This window comes from Austrofundulus limnaeus, unplaced genomic scaffold (genome assembly GCF_001266775.1).
Source record: "Austrofundulus limnaeus strain Quisiro unplaced genomic scaffold, Austrofundulus_limnaeus-1.0 Scaffold90, whole genome shotgun sequence".
Classification (NCBI taxonomy): Eukaryota; Metazoa; Chordata; class Actinopteri; order Cyprinodontiformes; family Rivulidae; genus Austrofundulus; species Austrofundulus limnaeus.
The window spans coordinates 281,505-299,166 of record NW_013952492.1 but is presented as its reverse complement, the minus strand read 5'-3'; the positions used below and the strand labels follow the sequence as shown (position 1 = coordinate 299,166).

The 17,662-nt window shown below is 40.8% G+C and overlaps 2 protein-coding genes across 10 annotated transcripts in view; one reads left to right on the top strand and one right to left on the bottom strand.

The window, feature by feature from the left end:
* Window positions 1–12,728, top strand: part of wnk1a (WNK lysine deficient protein kinase 1a) — a 29,994-nt gene extending 17,266 nt beyond the window's left edge. For 2 of the 5 annotated variants that reach the window (XM_014012269.1, XM_014012268.1), the window contains exons 10-29: window positions 97–248; window positions 718–777; window positions 1,134–1,169; window positions 1,596–1,712; window positions 2,219–2,317; window positions 3,018–3,097; window positions 3,180–3,342; window positions 4,570–4,686; window positions 4,846–4,959; window positions 5,052–5,097; window positions 5,184–5,327; window positions 5,409–6,319; window positions 6,397–6,471; window positions 7,349–7,462; window positions 7,547–7,877; window positions 8,681–8,849; window positions 8,935–9,125; window positions 9,234–9,374; window positions 9,457–9,674; window positions 9,758–12,728. In XM_014012269.1, coding sequence (XP_013867723.1) covers window positions 97–248; window positions 718–777; window positions 1,134–1,169; window positions 1,596–1,712; window positions 2,219–2,317; window positions 3,018–3,097; window positions 3,180–3,342; window positions 4,570–4,686; window positions 4,846–4,959; window positions 5,052–5,097; window positions 5,184–5,327; window positions 5,409–6,319; window positions 6,397–6,471; window positions 7,349–7,462; window positions 7,547–7,877; window positions 8,681–8,849; window positions 8,935–9,125; window positions 9,234–9,374; window positions 9,457–9,674; window positions 9,758–10,138 — 3,659 coding nt within the window. In that variant the 3' untranslated portion in view covers window positions 10,139–12,728. The remainder of the gene's footprint in view (window positions 1–96; window positions 249–717; window positions 778–1,133; window positions 1,170–1,595; window positions 1,713–2,218; window positions 2,318–3,017; window positions 3,098–3,179; window positions 3,343–4,569; window positions 4,687–4,845; window positions 4,960–5,051; window positions 5,098–5,183; window positions 5,328–5,408; window positions 6,320–6,396; window positions 6,472–7,348; window positions 7,463–7,546; window positions 7,878–8,680; window positions 8,850–8,934; window positions 9,126–9,233; window positions 9,375–9,456; window positions 9,675–9,757) is intronic. The other 3 variants (XM_014012270.1, XM_014012272.1, XM_014012273.1) reach the window with 3 other exon arrangements.
* Window positions 12,719–17,662, bottom strand: part of rad52 (RAD52 homolog, DNA repair protein) — a 5,856-nt gene continuing 912 nt past the window's right edge. Inside the window, exons 1-12 of one of the 5 annotated variants that reach the window (XM_014012286.1) lie at window positions 17,248–17,386; window positions 16,971–17,034; window positions 15,543–15,644; window positions 15,316–15,409; window positions 15,163–15,230; window positions 14,968–15,086; window positions 14,806–14,881; window positions 14,526–14,731; window positions 14,250–14,443; window positions 13,393–13,470; window positions 13,097–13,327; window positions 12,719–13,010 (exon numbers count right to left, since the gene is read on the bottom strand). In XM_014012286.1, the coding sequence (XP_013867740.1) occupies window positions 12,949–13,010; window positions 13,097–13,327; window positions 13,393–13,470; window positions 14,250–14,443; window positions 14,526–14,731; window positions 14,806–14,881; window positions 14,968–15,086; window positions 15,163–15,230; window positions 15,316–15,409; window positions 15,543–15,644; window positions 16,971–17,021 (1,281 nt within the window). In that variant the 5' untranslated portion in view covers window positions 17,022–17,034; window positions 17,248–17,386 and the 3' untranslated portion in view covers window positions 12,719–12,948. Of the gene's footprint in view, window positions 13,011–13,096; window positions 13,328–13,392; window positions 13,494–14,249; window positions 14,444–14,525; window positions 14,732–14,805; window positions 14,882–14,967; window positions 15,087–15,162; window positions 15,231–15,315; window positions 15,645–16,202; window positions 16,465–16,970; window positions 17,035–17,247; window positions 17,387–17,662 lie in introns of those variants that run through there. The other 4 variants (XM_014012288.1, XM_014012287.1, XM_014012289.1 and 1 more) reach the window with 4 other exon arrangements.

Here is a 17,662-nt window from a genome sequence, read left to right as displayed (position 1 = left end):
CACACACACACACACACACACACTTACTGTACTTTCTTTTTTGTTTCTGCAAACTTGAGGTTACAAATCTGTTCATCTTTTTGTCCCCTGTTACAGCTTGGGACATTGGAGACAGATTACCTGGTTCTTCTGTCGTTCCCGAAGTCCTGCCTCCTCAGCCAGGAGTATCCTACAATTCAACCAGTCAGCATCTTCAGCCACAGGTGCCATGCTCACAGATGCCAAATGAGCCAACGCAACTACAAGTGGTGAGAAAACTGAATGTACTTTAATGAGTGGTTTTGGATTTCTAAAATATTTTCTAGTTCTCAAAATCATTGGAGTCTGTTCTTTTGCATTTACAGGAAATCCATCCAGTTGTAGTTCATAGAACCACTGTTTGTAGCTTCTGGTTTAAAATAGAAACTTTCCTAGCATGAGGAAAGAACATTACTGGTAGCTGTAACTGTACTTTGACTGTTTGAACAAACAAGATCAGTCCCACAGCTGCCATTACAAAAATACTTGTAAAATGTTTATAAGAAAAAACCCTCAAATGATATCTGAAAACAACTCTCCCTTTGCAGACATTAGTTCAACCTGATGAAAATTTAAAATACTGTTTATGAAATCATCCAACCTGACATACCAGTTCATGTTGGCAATAAAAGCATCTGTGCTTCTTTGGTTTTCATATTTGTTTGTCATCTCATTTGTTTTTCTGTTTCCTCTTCACAGATGCAAGGTGTTCAGCCTGAGGTTGTCTCTGCTCAGTCTGTTGCAGGAGCACCTTCACAGGTATTTGTGTTGCATGTTATGATGTTTATTAATCCTACACCATATGAAAATGATTATTTCACTGTCTTCCACTGATGTCAAATATATGGCAGAAAACAATCTTGGCTTTTAATAATGTAATGAACACAAAAATACTTGAATATCACTGCTGCAAATATGTACTGTTATCATTCAGCACAGTTCCCTTTTTTCCCCTCAAATAGTTTTTATTTCATGAAGTGCAGATTCTCTGCTTTAGGAAATTGTGTTTCGCATTAGGTTTCTAGTTTTCTAGTTGTCTTGTCCTCCCATTCTGGTCACTTAGCTGTCCTTGTTTAGTTTACTACTCTTACCCTGTGCTGTTTTGTTTCTTATAGTACGGAGTTTACTACCAACCGTCACCTCCCCCTCAGGTAGATGTCCCATTATTCTGCTTTAGTCTTTTAACACAGGATCAGTGTAGAGAAGTATTTTCTAAACAGCAAATTATCTGCACTGATTTGTATAATAGTAACTTTTGACTTACCCATTACGGTCTATGGAATCTAMAATTTACACATAGTGTGGATTAGATTATAGATTACATTTGTACAAAATGTTGATTAGGTTTTTGCTGAGGAGTGCATTTAGTACAGTTTCGGGTAGATGAACTTTGTGATGCAATGTTGTCCAGCAGGTAAGTGCATGTTGACTCAAGAAGAGCACCTAAGGAGCAGATGTGCTGCAGATTAGAAAGAATCCAGCCTCTCACAAAGTGACCTACATACCAGTATTTCTGCATTCTTCATTTTGAGTTWTAACAATTGCCTGATTACGTTTATTCATTTTTATTCTTATAGATTCCCTCTCAGCAAGTTGTGATGGCTCAAACCTCTCCGCCGTCTGTCCCACAGCAGCAGCAGCCAGAGAGCAGCAGTTCACAGCCACAGTCTCAGCTCGGAGCTCAGCAGCTGCAGGTATACAGACTTCCTCTTAATCTACATGCAAATGGTTTTAATTTTACTTTGACGCCTAATTCTGTAATTTATACATACATCTGCCATAACAGACCAATGTCTGAATGAAGAAAACTGAATAACAGCTCATTGTCAGAGTTTTTTTCTGCTGAGGTAAAAAAAAAAAACTGCACTTAGACATTCAGCTCAAATCTCTAAGACCCCTCCTTATTATCAACAAGAACTAAAAGATCTCTGACTATTTATCTTGTGTTTTAGCATCAGGTACTTCAGAACAAAATGTTGATGTTTGTTCCCTAAGCTGGGCTTGTTGTCATTTTTTCTAATCATTGTGGCTTTAAGTCATAGTTCTTTCTGCTTGGCTTAACCAGATTAATACCATGTTGTTCTTGTTCATGTTGAAATTTCTTTTCTCATTTTTCTGAACATACAACACTTTTGTCTGTCTTCTTTTTTATCTTTCACCTTTTTTTTCTGCATGCTGCTTATCCTTGTATGACTCCTAGTCTTGGGCCAATGATCCAAGTCCTCCCATCATGTCTCCACCAATCAACGCAGAGCATCTTTACTTCCTCTATCAGGCCTCATGCCTCTCTGTTGTGCAGGTATTCTGCAGAGCACAAGACAAGTCATGTGGGTGGTAGCATGTCGGGTTGTTTTCCTCCGTCTTACACAGTTCCTGTTCTTAGAAGTTTGTGTGTGGTTGTGCTTGAAGAAAATAATTTTAGCTTTTAGCTAAAATTTTTGTGTTGAACATTAGGATAATAGTCCCCTCTTTAATCAGAACAAAACATTTTCAAATTTGCAAGAATTTGAAGATTTGGACCAAAAGTTAGCTTAGAGGAGCAAAGCAGCTTTGGATGCAGTTTTGAAAGACATTTTATTTTAGATGTATCGTTTTGCTTACAGCTACATACAAGTCCAGAGGTTGATTCTTTTAGAATAATAATAGAACATATTATTATTATTATTATTATTATTATTATTATTATTATTATTATTATATCATTATCTGATTTCCATATGAGCACAGCAATAAATATAAACTAAAATCTAAAAGAAATGAAACTCCATTGTCCAGCAGTATTAAAGCTCCGCCTTACAGCTGAATAATGGCGTCTCCTCCCTGTTACTCAGCTCCACCTGGTGGTTGATATGAACAGGATATGTTGATTTACTATAAATCATTGTTATGAATGAGCAGAACAAAACCAACAGAATGGAAGCAATGAATGCAAATGATATGATGTTCAAATCTCCTTTAAGATGAGATTCTTATTTAAAGTTTTTGTCTTTGTGTTTCAGGGTTCTGTGACTATTCCTCTTTCAACACCAGTGGAGCAGCCAGCAGTGTCCTCTGTGTTGGCACCACCGTCTGCAGAAAGGTATGACGGTCCTTATTGTTGCCTTTTTTTTTTTTAATAGAATTTGAGCTACATTAAATCACACAATCTGTGTTTGTTCCAGCTGCCTATCAGACACAGCTTCAGGTCTTAGCGATGGCAATGAAGGGAGTTCTATGTCTGGGGGTCGCCACGAGGGACGCTCGATGAAGCGCCAGCAGCGAAGATCTGTCCGCAGCCGCTCTCGCCATGACAAGACCACCAGGGCCAAGCTAAATGTTCTCAGTGTATGCACTTATTCTTACATTTTCTATTAAATCTGCACTTGATGTTCATATTTAACAGTTTTTTCCTAAATGTTGTTTTACTGGACTTAACCACTGCATTTGATACAGTAGACCACAGCATTTTGTTGATGCATCTACAGCTCTAAGTAGGCATCAGCGTCACTGCTCTGGAGTGGCTAAGGTCCTATCTGGCAAACAGAACATTTTCCGTAAAAGTTGCAGGGTTTGAATCCTTTTCTGCTCCTCTGTCATGTGGGGTTCCCCAGGGCTCAATTTTAGGGCCTTTGCTTTTTTCTCTGTACCTCCTGCCTTTAGCTTCAATTTTTAGAAAACATGGCATCTCCTTTCATTGCTACACTGACGACGGCCAAATCTATGTACCTCTAAGGCGAGTTGAGGCTTGGTCCATTAAACCTCTTTTAGCATGTCTCGATGATCTTAAAGCCTGGATGGCCCTAAATTTCTTGCATTTTAATGAAAAAAAAGACCGAGATACTTGTTTTTGAACCTAGTGGAGCATAGCCGAGCCCTGCAGTGCATTTAGAACCCCTGGCAATGTATGTCAAGCTCACAGCTACAAACTTTGATAAGATGGACAGTGATTTTAAGCTTGATAGTCAAATAAGGGCTACAGTTAAGTCTAGTTTTTATCACTTGAGGAAAAATAGCAAAGATAAAATCTATTCTTTCAGGAAAACATAGAAGAGAGCACATCACCCCKGTCCTGGCTTCCCTCCACTGGCTGCCTGTGTGTCTTCGAGTTCATTTTAAAATCCTTCTGTTTGTTTTTAAGGCTTTAAACAGCCTCTCCCCATCCTATTTAACAGAGCTTCTTCACCGTTACGCTCCTCCTCGGTCACTCAGGTCTGCTGACCAGTTGCTCCTGGTCATTCCCAGTTCCAAACAGAAGCTCAGAGGAGATAGGACCTTCTCTGTTCGTGCCCCTAAACTGCCTTGCCCTTGCAKGTCTGACAGACCCCTTCACTGTCCATTTTTAAAACTCGTTTAAAAACTTGTTTTTTCTCACTGGCCTTCAACCCAACTGAGATTTGATTTCACTCAACTTTTACTGTATTGGTGCTGATTTTACTTATTTAACTGTGTGGTTTTATTGTGTTTTTGTATTGAGTTTTTATTTCATGTGTTCAGCACTTTGTTTCAGCAGTGGCTGATGTTATAGTGCTTTATAAATAACGTTTGATGGTGATGATGATAAATATTTTGCAGATTTCTAATGTGGGAGACAGAGTAGCAGAGTGCCAGCTGGAAACGCACAACAGGAAGATGGTGACCTTCAAATTTGATCTTGATGGCGATAACCCAGAGGAGATTGCACAGATTATGGTAGTGATGTTTACTTTTGTTTGTTTTTAACACTAAACACGTCGCCTGAATTCATGCGTAGCATATATTCAAGCTACATTTGACATAATCATTCTGAAATGGCCATACCTCAACCGGTACTCTTGTTTTTAAACTTCTCTTTTTTTTTTTTTTGTTTAGGTTGAAAGTGGCTTCATCTTGGAGAGTGAGCGTGAGTCTTTCATCGATCAGGTCAGGGAGGTCATAGAAACAGCTGATGAGAAAGGAGAGGGGATTAAGGAAGGATTCCCTCAGGTATTTCTTTACAACTCATCTCCTTATTACTGAAATTAAAAAGTTTTATTCTCACCTACTGACACTCAAGATGTTTCTGTCTACATTTGCAGATTCACAATCAAAAGCAGCCTGAGCTGACTGTTCCCATGGTGCCAGGTGAACAAACTAAAGCTTTACACCGTGTTCAGTTTTCAGTCCGTTTTCATTTAACTTATTGACACMGTGTTTGTTTATTTCTTCAGGCATATTCCCCAGTACGACCACTCAGGTGGTTCATTCAGCAGGACGGAAGTTCATAGTCAGCCCAGTCCCAGAGTCTCGTCTTCGAGAACAGTTCTTTGGTGCCTCTTCTGCGAACACGTCCATCAGTGATGAACCTGTGTCTGGTAAGAGGAGTTTGATGTTAAACTTGTTTTGATGTTTAATTTTTTTGTAAAATAAGTAAATTTGTCAACTTTGTTCTTCAGCTCCTTTGGGTCTTTCTCTCTCTGCTCCATCTGGAAGTCTCCAGCAAGCTTTCAGTAAAGTCAGGCAGGCTCGCATTGACAGAAGCAACACACTGGAGCCCGCTGCTACTGAGCCAGAGCCGTCTACCATCCCGTCCACAGACGCTTGTCCAAGTTCTACCAGTATCCCTTCCCCTCCAGAAGCTGTGGTTTCCACCACTAGCACCGCATTTCAACCTGTTTCTGTCACATCTGCTGCAACATCGTCACCGCCTCTTTCAGCTGGAAGGGTTTCACCTTCACCACCTTCAGTTCAGTCCCACACTGGAGTCAGTGATTCTAGTCCACCAGCTCAGACCTCACATGAAACGGCTCACTCACAGATTCCACCATCTACTAGCATCCCTCCTCCATCCTCCACGGTTTCCCCTCCATCAACTCAGACTTGTGTTCCTTCAGTAGCTGGACCTCAGCCAAACAGCACCGCTGTCTCGTCTGGTACACCCAGCAGTGGTGGAACAGAGCAACAGCCCTTTAATGGTGCTGTTACATCACCTCAGTCTGTTAATTCAGCYATCAGTTCTCAAGCCCCGCCTCCTACTTCGTTACCCAGTCAGGCCCAGATTCAGCCGCAGCCCGTGGAGTCCGAGGGGGCTGAGGTCCAATCTAAGTCAGTTGGAGATGACATCCAGGTCTTAGATATGAAGCTACGGTCACTCTTTAAAGACCAGAGCACCTCTTCGGTGTCGATGGAACCCAGTCAGAACACAGGCACATCCTCACCCCCTCCTGGAACCTGCTCCCCTCCTCCTGGAACCATTGTGGTGCCCCCATCTAATCTTCCTCTCAGTTCTGGAGGACAAGGTGTCCTGGGCTCCACAACCACACCTTCAGGACATGCCCAGACTCCTCCCTCAAAGGCCCGCTCACAGGTATGTGAACAGTGAGGTGCCCATAAATAAACCCAGCATATTTTAGTGGTGAATATTTAGAATTTTATTATTTTCAGACTTTACCAACTGATTTTGATCACGCTGCTACACCGTCCTCTGAAGCTACACCTCCCTTTCCTGGACCACATCAGGTGAGATCCCCATCGTCCTCACAGTTCCACCTTTTCCAGAATAAGATCACGTGAGGAGAAAATGTTCTAATCTAATCATTCTCTTGCCAGAATGTGTGAATTAAGGTTAAAAAGTGAAAATAATCTGCACAACCAACCATCAATTATCTTAAAAAATCAATCAAAACATTCCATTTTAATTCTGCCAGCAAAAATGTTTCTAAAACCATAAAAGTAATATCGGTGTGGGTTTTCTAAATGTTTCAGTCATCYAAAAGTCATTTTGGGTTTCTCAGAGATAAAAACATTTTTGTTGTGGTTACTGTCAGGAAGGTTTTGATTCAAACCACTGATGTGGCTGATGGTCATCATCCAAGAAATGATGTGAAATRTCTGATAACCCCAGAAGTAAAAGTAATTCTTGCAGAACTCTTGCTCCTGTTGTTAACTGTGGTCCTTTGTTTTTAGCCAGGAATACTAATGATACTACTTCCACTAGTTTCTAGTTAATAGAAACTTTAATGCTCCACACATCTTTTGTGGTTTTATAAACATTCTTTTAAAATATTGTTCAGCTAGCTAAATCCGACTACTAAATATTCTATACAAAGATTTTTCAACATTCTGATTTATTTCTAATGTAAATTTGTTTTTACCCAAAACTTTATGAATTCAGAAGATAAGTAAAACACTTTGAATCCATCCTTTTGGCCTTAAATTTTTACATTATTAAGCTTTTTTTTTACACTTTTAGTAGGTTTTAAACCAAAGTTATTTAAATTTATTGATGTTTTCAGTTATTTTTGTTTTGTAATGATTATTAGATGTATGGAGTGTATGTGTGTATATGCTGGTGGAGGTCTTTTTTTAAATCTGACTTTCTGTGGAAAAAAAAAAGCAGCTTCAGGGAAATTTGGACGTCCAGTTGGGACGAGCTCTAAGTCCAGAAACTATCCAACCAGGTGACGGTGTCCAGCCTCCAGCAGCAGGTTTCACTCCAGAAACTTATCAAGTCAGTTTTAATTGTTTTATAAAATTAAACCAGCCTTAAACAGCTGAACTTCCTAAAACCTCATAATTTTTTTCTTTTTTAAAGACTTCTGTTCCACCTGATGTTGGACCCAGCAGTGCTCCAGATCTGCCCAGTGCTGTCTCTTCTTTATCCTGCACACCATCCTCCTCTTCCTCCCTATCTTCAACCACCTCCTCCTCCTCCTCCTCCTCCTCCTCCTCTTCCTCTGCACCCTCGAGTCCAGAAAATACACTTCACAAGTCGACGCCTTTACCTAAAGCATCCATTGAAACTGATGGAGCCTCTTCTCAATCTGGTCAGACCACAAATATCGGACGCTTCCAAGTTTCCAAGACCAGCATCGCTCCATCTGAGCCGTCCTCTGGCTCTCAAGTGGGACGGTTTTTGGTCACAGGTGTGTAGCCATCTTTAATAAAACAAATGTAAAGCTTTTCTTTTAGTTAACTAAAATTACACTAAAACTTCTTCCTATTACATTCAGTACCACTATAAATTCTCCATTAATTTTACTGGTGGTGGTGTAGCTGAACTCTCCTGATATATGTGGCATAGAAAGTCCTCATTAAACATATTCTACAAAGATGGTAGCATAAAGTACTGATGAGAGCAAAGGGTCATCTATTATACAACATAAACAGTGCTTTATTGTTGAATTTAGCTGTTTTTGTTCTTCAATAATTTATGAGAGATTTCCATGTCAGCTTTTCATCAATAAGCACCCAGAAACTTCACCTCATTGACTCTACAAATCTCARCACCATCAACCCTAAATGGAACATCAGTAGCTCTCTTTCTATTACTGAGTATCATGTAGTTCATTTTCTTCAAATTTAATGATAATTTATTACGTTTAAACCAAGTTTATATTTTCTCAAATTCTTTCTRTATCATCTCCAACATTGGTTTTATATTTTTACTCCCACAAATAAATGGATACATTTATTTGTGGGAGTAAAAATATAAAACCAATGTTGTATCTGCAAATAGAACACATTTAAAAAGCCCTGTCACATTTACCAAGTCATTCACATATAAAATARATCACTTTGTGCCCTGTAATAAATTCTACATTGATCTAGAACTATATGCTCTAAACCCATACAGACTACTACTTGGAATTTTTGTTTATTGATAAATTGATCTAATCTAGTTAACAAATAAAATGCATTATTATTATTATTATTTAATTTCCTGCAGTGACTCCTGCTCCTGCACCAAGTTCCAGCCCGTCACATTGCTGCAGTTTGCAAAACGGCCCCTCATCCTCGGACCCTCAGAATGCCCGTTACARCAGTGACGACAACGACGACGACTCAGAAACCGAGGACGAAGCCCTCCAGAAGGAAATAAGTAAACTCAGAGAAAGGTGTGTCTCTCACAGATTTGTCATGTTTCGCTAAAACACACCTTTACTTCACATTGAGACACTGTTTCTGGTTTTTCTCTCACAGACACATGGGGGAGATTCAGAGCTTGCAGGCTCGACAGAAAGAGGAGATAGCAGCTCTGTACAGACGAATGGGAAAACACGGCCCTCTGTCTGTTTGTACTCCTGCTGAGGCCATGCCCGGAGGTCGACGTAGGCTCAAAAGCAAAAGCCACAAATCTCACAGTAGTGGACAGCCCAGTCCCATACACTCAGGTTAGTATTATCTCCTTTTAATAAATTTACTTTGTCAGTGGTAGATTTCTATTTCCCTGAGTATTTAAGCACATTTATGTTTGATCTGATCCCATGTTTGTTCCTCAGCTGGAGGTCATGGACCAGAATCCTCTCCAAAGCAGAGTTTGTCCTCAGTGACAGACGCTTCAGAAGCAGCAGTGATCAGGACATCCACAGAACAATTCACATCCTCACCATCTTTGCCGAGCCTCAGCAGTTACTCCACCGGTAAGTTAAAGCTCCTATATTACACATTTCATAACTTTTTTTTTATGTTCTTGTTTGCATATGTTCTATTTTATGTTTCCAGGGTCGAGCGGAACCAGCTCCACGAATGGATCGAGCTGTCAGAATGTCTCTACTTCTCTGTCCCACAGTGCTTCTTCAGCCGCTCACACTCAGAAGTGTAAGGGCACCTTTACTGACGACCTGCACCAGCTAGTGGATAACTGGGCCAGAGATGCCATCAGTCTCTCTCAGTGCAAGAAGGGGCCTAAATCTGGAGCACCAGCAGCCCTTGGACTTGATGTAAGCATTCATTATTTATAAAACTGATAACTTTGCTTCCATATTTGATATTTTGGTAATAATCCTTCCTTTTGAATTTACAGATTATTCCTCCAGGCAACATGGGTCGTAAATTTTCTGCTCCGGGCTACCTCTGCTCGGCACCTCCACCCTCCAACAGTACCTCCACCACTACCACTCATCTTCCCAACCCAGGCAACCCCAGCGCCCCCCTGGGGCCTCGGAAAGGCTCTCTGGGCCCAGTTGCCCAGGGCTTTGGATATGCCCCTGCCTCCTACGGTGCTCCTCAGTGGGCAGGACCCACAGGCACGTGTCAGGTCAGCGTGCATAACCCAACACAACCACTAAAACAGTACCAGCCGCCCACAACGGCCTCCGTCTCAATGCACCATGGCTACCACCTGGCAGCACCAACCAACCAGATGTCAGCCGGACACGGAGGAACCAACCCGAGGCCTACGTAGTCCAGTCCAAGTCCTCCTCCCGGCTGAGACAAAGAACCATACGGGGCAGAGACGTTAGACAGTCGTTAATTTAAAACCACAGCCTCTCTTTGCGTTTAGCTAATTAGTTGGCTTTGTATTGTGCTTTTTTTTTTTATTTCAACTTTTATCATTGTGTGTTATTTCTGGTAAAGATGAGCTGTGTGGTTTGAGCCCTCTCAGGTAAAATTAAGTCTGTCTGGTATTTGGCAGAAGAGTGCAATATATCATCCACAGCACAAACTCTCCACACTTATCCTGCCGTTAGCTGTGGAAACAAGCTGTGACGGGTCGGGTGGTTGTGCCCTGTAATGAATTGCACCAAAAGGCAAAACCAAAAGCAGCCAAAGGTGTCTTTTGAAAGCAGACGTTGTGTCATTCCTTTTTGAAGAGAAGATAAGGAGAGCCTTGTGGTTTACACCCTTCTGGAGCTGGACTTTAAACTAAGCAGGGACTGAATTCTGGTTGAGCTTTTGTGGTAGATATTCGACTAAACATTAACCTGGTTGAACGACTTAAGACAGAAGGTAAAGTTGTCTCAGTGAGGGAGAACGTGAGTGTACAGGAAGTGAAATAAGACTGAGGACAGATAGTCTGTCCAAAACTGAAACGTGAGATGATATATAGCGTTGGGAGAAAGAAAGATTTGGTAAGTTAGGCAGAAGGATTCATAGGGTCGGCAGTATGACTAGATCCCAGTGATCAAGTGAAACGCAATAAAGGTAAAGTAGAGAAACTGTCCCTTTTGTAACTGTGGCCTTAATCCCCCCCAAACACATGTAGACATGGGCTTTGTACATACAACTGTCTTCATTGGGTTATGATTCTGTATTTAACATATTTGTCTGTGAAAGTATGATGTCGTTTTTTTTTTTAAATCATACAGATTTACATATAAGCCAGTGGATCTGCCACATGTAAGAGCATGGTCTTGGTGTTGACCACCATTTGTTTGCAACTGACAAGATGACGCTGCTGAAGTTCCCAAACTGAGTGGACAGGGTGTTTTTTTGTCCACACCATCAAATAGAAACATAAAACCACTTCACTTCATGCTCAACTGTGAGGTATGAACTGTAGGGAGTTCCCTTATCATATCCAACTAAATTAAACATTTAATTATTATAACCATTGGGAAAGTATTTAAAATATTTCAGTTTGGTGGGTTTTTTCWCAGTTTTATGACTTGTGGAATTCCCAACACAATATTTCTACCCATAATAACATTTAACTGTGACCTCTCACATCACAAGTGTCCGGGGTTTTCTGTCTGTGGTCTGTTTTTGTACGCATATATTTAATACAACAGACAATGTTCTTTATGGACCTGTATTCAGCCATCAGATTTTGATGTTGTTTCACTGTAATTATTATTAAAGGTTGTCAAACAACATGTTAAAGAAATATAACAAAAAAAGTGCAATTGCAGGGTTGTTATTAATATCCTTCTCACGAYGCGGGAGTAATCCTGCCATTTATTAAGCTGTCCTATGACTGCCCTGCACCCATTTTCTATTTTTTTGTATATATATATATAAATATAAATATATGCTGAAGTGAGGTAAATGCTTTCATAGTTCTCAGTCACTAGAGATGCTTGTGGTGACCCACTCGAAATGCACACGCACTCCGCAAAACACGAGGAACACTTTAGTGCCTTGCATCCTCACTAATAAGTTCCAGATCCATCTAGTCAGCAAAATAACCAGTAACTAAACCAGTACGCAAAGTAAACGCCAGTTCAGAGCATGTGACACTGAACCAGACGCCAGGACTGCAGAACAAAGCACACTGAGGAAAGTGGAAACCCGTTTTTCCTCTCTGCATTTACATTTGTGTTGGTTGTGTAATCAGCTGTGTATTTATATATATTTGACTCATGGGAACAAGGATTTTTTTTCTTTGCTGACATTTGTTTTTGTGGATTTATTCTTGAGCAGTTTCTTAGAAGCACGTGTTCGAGTAGAGTGAGCTGTACAAAGGTTCAAAAGTCCTCCTGCCGACTCAGCTGTTGTCTCACCACCTTTCAGGAGTGCCATGCTGTTGTTGTGACTCTTTTTTGCCTGCTTGTAGATTGAATTATCTTCTCTAGAGAAAAAAAATGAATTGCTGCAATGCAGAATATGCAATGTTTAAAAGTTTTACAAGGAGTGAGGAGTATTGAACATCTGCATGCTGATAAGGTGTTGCCATCTTTGGTTTTCGATATCAGAATAAGTTTGTTTTTTTTTGCTTTCCAAGTATTAAAAGATGTTCAGCTTTTTTTTTTTAATATCACAGGCACAACTTCAGCATCAAATTATCAGCAAACAAGTTCTGCATGCTAGCTTCACTGGTGTTTAATTCTCGGAATGACGACCGTTTGACAACTAGCCACTGTACAGCACAAGAATTAAGATCCGTATTCTCCAATATTCAGATGTCTGTCTCCGTACATGACTGTTGTTTGAGGCCACTGACAAGTTACTCTTATTTCTGATCCCTCCTGACTTCCTGTGATTCCGTGTCTTGTTTTGTGTGTATTTTTCACATTGTACAAAATGTAAAAACAAATAAAAAATATCAAATACAAGACTTTTATTTTGGTGTTGTCGTGTTTAAAGACAGTTGAACAAAGTGAATTTTTGTTACAACCAAGTAACATTTTGCTCATAAAACAAAATCAACTTCTTAGTTTTATATTCTTACATTAAAACATTTCTATAAGTCTCCATAGCAGCAGTTAAGTGCAGAATGAATGCTAAAGTAAATACAAAATAAATAAAAGTAAAATTAAAGTTTGATCATACAGTTCAATTGTTGAGACGGCGTTTTTTCATTTGTTGTCCTTGTTTGTACGGACTGAAGGATTCACCTGAAGGTGGAGGAAAGGCAGAAATTTAGATTAAATTCAGCTGCTCACTCATTCAGTCACTGATTGTAAATAAATAAAACCCTCACCATGTCTCCCCTGATAATGGTTCTGGTGGCGCGGTCTGTACGGACTGTGGGTTCTGCTGTTTGACGGGGCCTCCGGAGGTCTGCTCTGGTCCCTCTGTGGAGTCTTACTGCGCGTCTGCATCTGGTGGTTCCCAGGAGTGCCAGGCTGAACCCCTCTAGAAGAAGCCTCACCTGCAGGTCCATCCAGATCCTCGTTCTCGTCCAGAAAAAACTGCCAGATCTCAGGATCGTCTGCAGAGAATCAGATGTCAGGAAACTGTCTGACTGCTGAAGCTCGTGGGTTTGTTGCACCGAACCTTTGAGATTTGAGTCCCCGCTGCTGAAGTTCTGGTTTTCAGATGAGGCGTTGCTGACTGAAGACTCTCTGGCTTCACCTGAGGAGCAGAAACACWACAAGCTGAACTCGTTTTTAGCAGCTTCTTTTGAATGAATTAAAAACATTAAAAATATATTATTTATACTCCGCTTTCTTGAATTCACCGTTTCGTTATTGCCGAGTTATTAAAACCAGATGCTTCTGCTGATACTTTTCGATAGACTAAAAATTATGGGTGTAACAATACATCGATCCATATCGATGAATTCATTAAATGATTTAATGACATCAGGGCAAAATAAAAAAAAATATCCATGTGTATGCTCATCTAACATTTGTTAGATGTGCTTAAGATATAGCAAAATATTGATTACAGACCTGTGTAATGGTAGTAAAATAGTATTTGTACTTTGTGATATCAAGAAATATTGTATCATCATCCAAACAAAATTACRTAATATCATATTGTGATAAAWCTGATTTACATCCCTACTGAAAGTCTTGCAGTTCGTCAGACCTGATATGAAATCTGCTCCTTTTAATCTGCTACAACTTTATTTTGACTTTRCATCAATAGTTTACAGTTCTTTACAAAGCTGAAGGTGTTTAAAATCAGACTTGCTTTTATTTTGCAAAGTGAACACAAATTATCTGCCAGGTGCAGAAAACCAAACTGATTTGTACAAAAACATTTTATGTCATTTTAATGTTACTTTTCAATAAGCATCTTATTCTTTGTAAGGTTTAGATACGTTAGCATGTCTGTATTTTAATACAATAAAACTAAATATAATAAAGAAACTAAATAAATTGTTCATTCATCGGTTCTCTCTCTACCTGAGGTGGATCTTCGTCCAACAGTGACCTCCTCCTCCTCCTCAGACTTGACCCGGTCCGGTTGCAGCTGCAGCCTCTTGGCCTCCATCTCCTTCCTGAACTTCTGCTGAAGCTGCTGCTGTCGTATTTTCCTCAGCTGTTTGGGGTCCGTTTGAACCTCGGACGCGCCGGCGTTCTCAGAGCCTGCGGCAGATCTTAGAGGAGAGCGGGTGTGAGGGACGGGCAGGTTTTCACACGACACGGCCAGAMCCGAGAGGCATTTTGAGTTTGTTTTACTTGGAGCTGATGTTCTCGCTCTTTCTGCTGGCGCCGGGAGTGTGGACCTCTGAGTGGTTGAACGCTCGGGACTCCAGCAGCACCCTGGCAGGTCCAGCTGTAGAAACCGTGTTTTCGTCTCGGGCCAGACTGCAGAACCGGGCCTTCTCCACCGACGGCTGTCCCTCAGATCGTTTAGTCTGACCCGGGTCCAGAGGAGGTGGACGCTTTGTGTAGAAGAGGAGAGTGGGTTTAGTTCATGACATTTAAACAAATCTCTAACTGATACCTTGTTTCTGACCTGTTTGGGGATCTTGTTGATGGCGAGGAGGTACTCTTTATCCAGTATGCAGTTTCCAAGAGCGTTACCGAAACACCTCAACACGGCAAAAACATTTAAAACATTAGATCTCCTGCACAAAACTGAGCAAAAATAAATAMATATAAACATAAGTGTCCTTACTTCAGTGCTCTCTTCATGCCGTCTGTGACCGCTTCCTTTCTCGCCTTTTCCAGAGACAGAGCTTTGGACCTCAGCCCCTCGCTGACCCCGTAACCCACATCCTCATGAAACGAGCCGTCCTGGAGGGAAAAAACACCATTTACACTAACTCGTGGAAAAACAACAAATAATAAAAATAACGAGAGCTCCACTAACCTTCAGCTGCACTTTAATGAAGGCGCTGACGCCGACGTAAAACTTCCCGTTGATGAGGTCCACAAAGTCTGAAAACGCTCAGAATTAGGTGGACTTTTTCATAACTCGTATTTTGTCATTTCACCCGTTTCTGATCGTACAAACAAGTCGTACCGACRTTCTGCTGGGAAATGGAGTGCGACCATCCGTTGTATCCAAACATCTCGTTGGCCAGGCTGATGACGCGGTGACCTTCGATGTAACACACCTGTTTAAACCGGATCAGCGGGGTTCATTTATAATACTGCAGCRGTTTGTATTTGTTCTGCACGCAGAGCGGAGCTCTGGGTGTGGGGTTTGAATGCGTGTCCCAAAGTGAACGATCTAAAACAAAGACTTGCTTTTTGTCCTCCTCCGGCCACTCGGGTGCTGATGTACTCGGGTCCCAGCCTCTGCTGCAGGGCTCGTTGCACTGCCTGGTACTCCTCAGCTGTGTAGGTGCACTGAACAAAGGCCCACACAGTTAGGCACAAACGACAACAGAAACTAAACGAACACCAACAGACTGTGCAGGTTACAGTGTTTTATCTGAATACAGCTTTCCTAAGTGCAGTCAGTGTGTTAAACATCAGYACTGCCTGTTCTTCAGTTTCAGAAGAACGCACTAGCTGCAGCAACGTTTCCTCTTGTTTGTGCTAGTGTCTAAAATGTCCCACTGAAAGCTGTATTTGTTTTAAGCAGCTTCTTTTGTCTGTTTCCTCTTCAGAGGTCACTGTGTCATCCTCGTTTATGTCACTCTGTCCTCCATCAAACTACCATCTCCTCACTAACTGCATCCATAAAACACCTCTTTATCTTTYTCCTGGCAGATACATCTCTGATGTCCCTCCTCTGGACGTGTCCAAATCATCTCAGCCTGGCCTCTTTATTACCAAGTCTACCACAAATCACTCCTGAAACTTTCCTCCTTCCTTGGCTGACAACGTCTCTTGGAGGAGAGATGAAAATATTTCATTAAAAGAAGAACCCGTCCAGCGGACATACTTAAKTTTTTTTTCTACCTGGATTACTCAGGACATCCTTCTTTGACTTTCTTTTTCTTCACCTCTTTACGAGACTCCCCGTTTTTCTGGACGGTTGGCTTGAAGTACTTGGAAACCCGTTTTGTTTCTTTTTCAGCCATCTCCATATATCACTCACTGGGTGTTGAGAAGCAAAATCCAGTACAAGTTTGACTTTAAACTCAGATTTAAAAAAAATGGAGTCTTCCCTAACTTTAACACAAAACTTATAAAAAAACATATGAAATGCAGGGTTCACAGTTAGTCTGAATGTCAGAAATGATCACCTCATGTTGCAGGAAAAACAGAAATGCTAATCGCTACAATTTGCTTTATTTTACTAGAAAATGCAGGAATCAGCCCTCTGCACATTAATCTAATTTTTTGTTTTGTTTTGTTTTTGTGGTGGTAGTTGCATTCAGACCAACAACAACCAGACAAACACTTCTCTTTCTCTCTTAATAAAACAACTCCCTCCATACGTTTACGACCAAACAGCTGTGACTTAAACCTGTCTAAATGAATGAGTTTATATATTATACATCAGGGGTGTCAAACTCAGGTCCTCCAGGGTCGCTTTCCTGCATGCTTTCCTTGTTTCTTTGCTTCAACACACCTGATTCAGTGCTTCAGTTAACTCATTAAATCCTGTAGAAGGCTGTTAATCATCCATTTATGCAAATCAGGTGTTTGAAAACAGGAAAATATGCAGGACAGCGGGCCTCGAGGACCGGAGTTCCACACCTGTGTTATAAATAATGCACCTACCTGTCCAAAACTCCTGGATGGTGCAGGCACGCTGCTCTCCTCGCTGCTCATGACTCCTGTAGTCCTAAACACAGATGACATATATTCTAACCCTTAAAAATGAATTGAATCACCATAAAATATACTTAACGTTAAAATAAACAAAACTTTGGCCCCTCAAAAAAGATGACGACCAATGTCCGCACATAGAAACTGGGTTCACACTCGCCTATAATGGTTATTTACCACTCCTGAATATCGTTATAAATGAAATCAAAATGTGTACACTCAAACTCACCACTTTAAAATAGTTTAAAATGCTATTTAAGTCGAAAAAGAGCTGTAAAATTTAACAAATTTCCTCCCAAAGAGACGAGCATTTGAACTTCCCGCTCAGACTGCACTGCAGCAGCAGACAGAGGAGGAGGAGGAGGAGACTATTTCRGCTGCTTTCAATGTTGTCGGAAAACAGAAAATCCCTTTACCAGTCAGTCCGTTCACGGAAAAAATCTGGCTAAATTAGCACACTCGTTTTAATCCCAGAGAGTGTGGCATTTCTTATTAAAGCGTATTTATAATATTAATAAATCAACTCTATACAAATAAAATCGGGGGTTAGTTAGAGAAAGTTGTGAGATGAGATTTTAAAATCCCACACATCAGCCAAGCCGTGAACGGGACAAAATTGATTACAAAAAAATACAGTTTTTGAT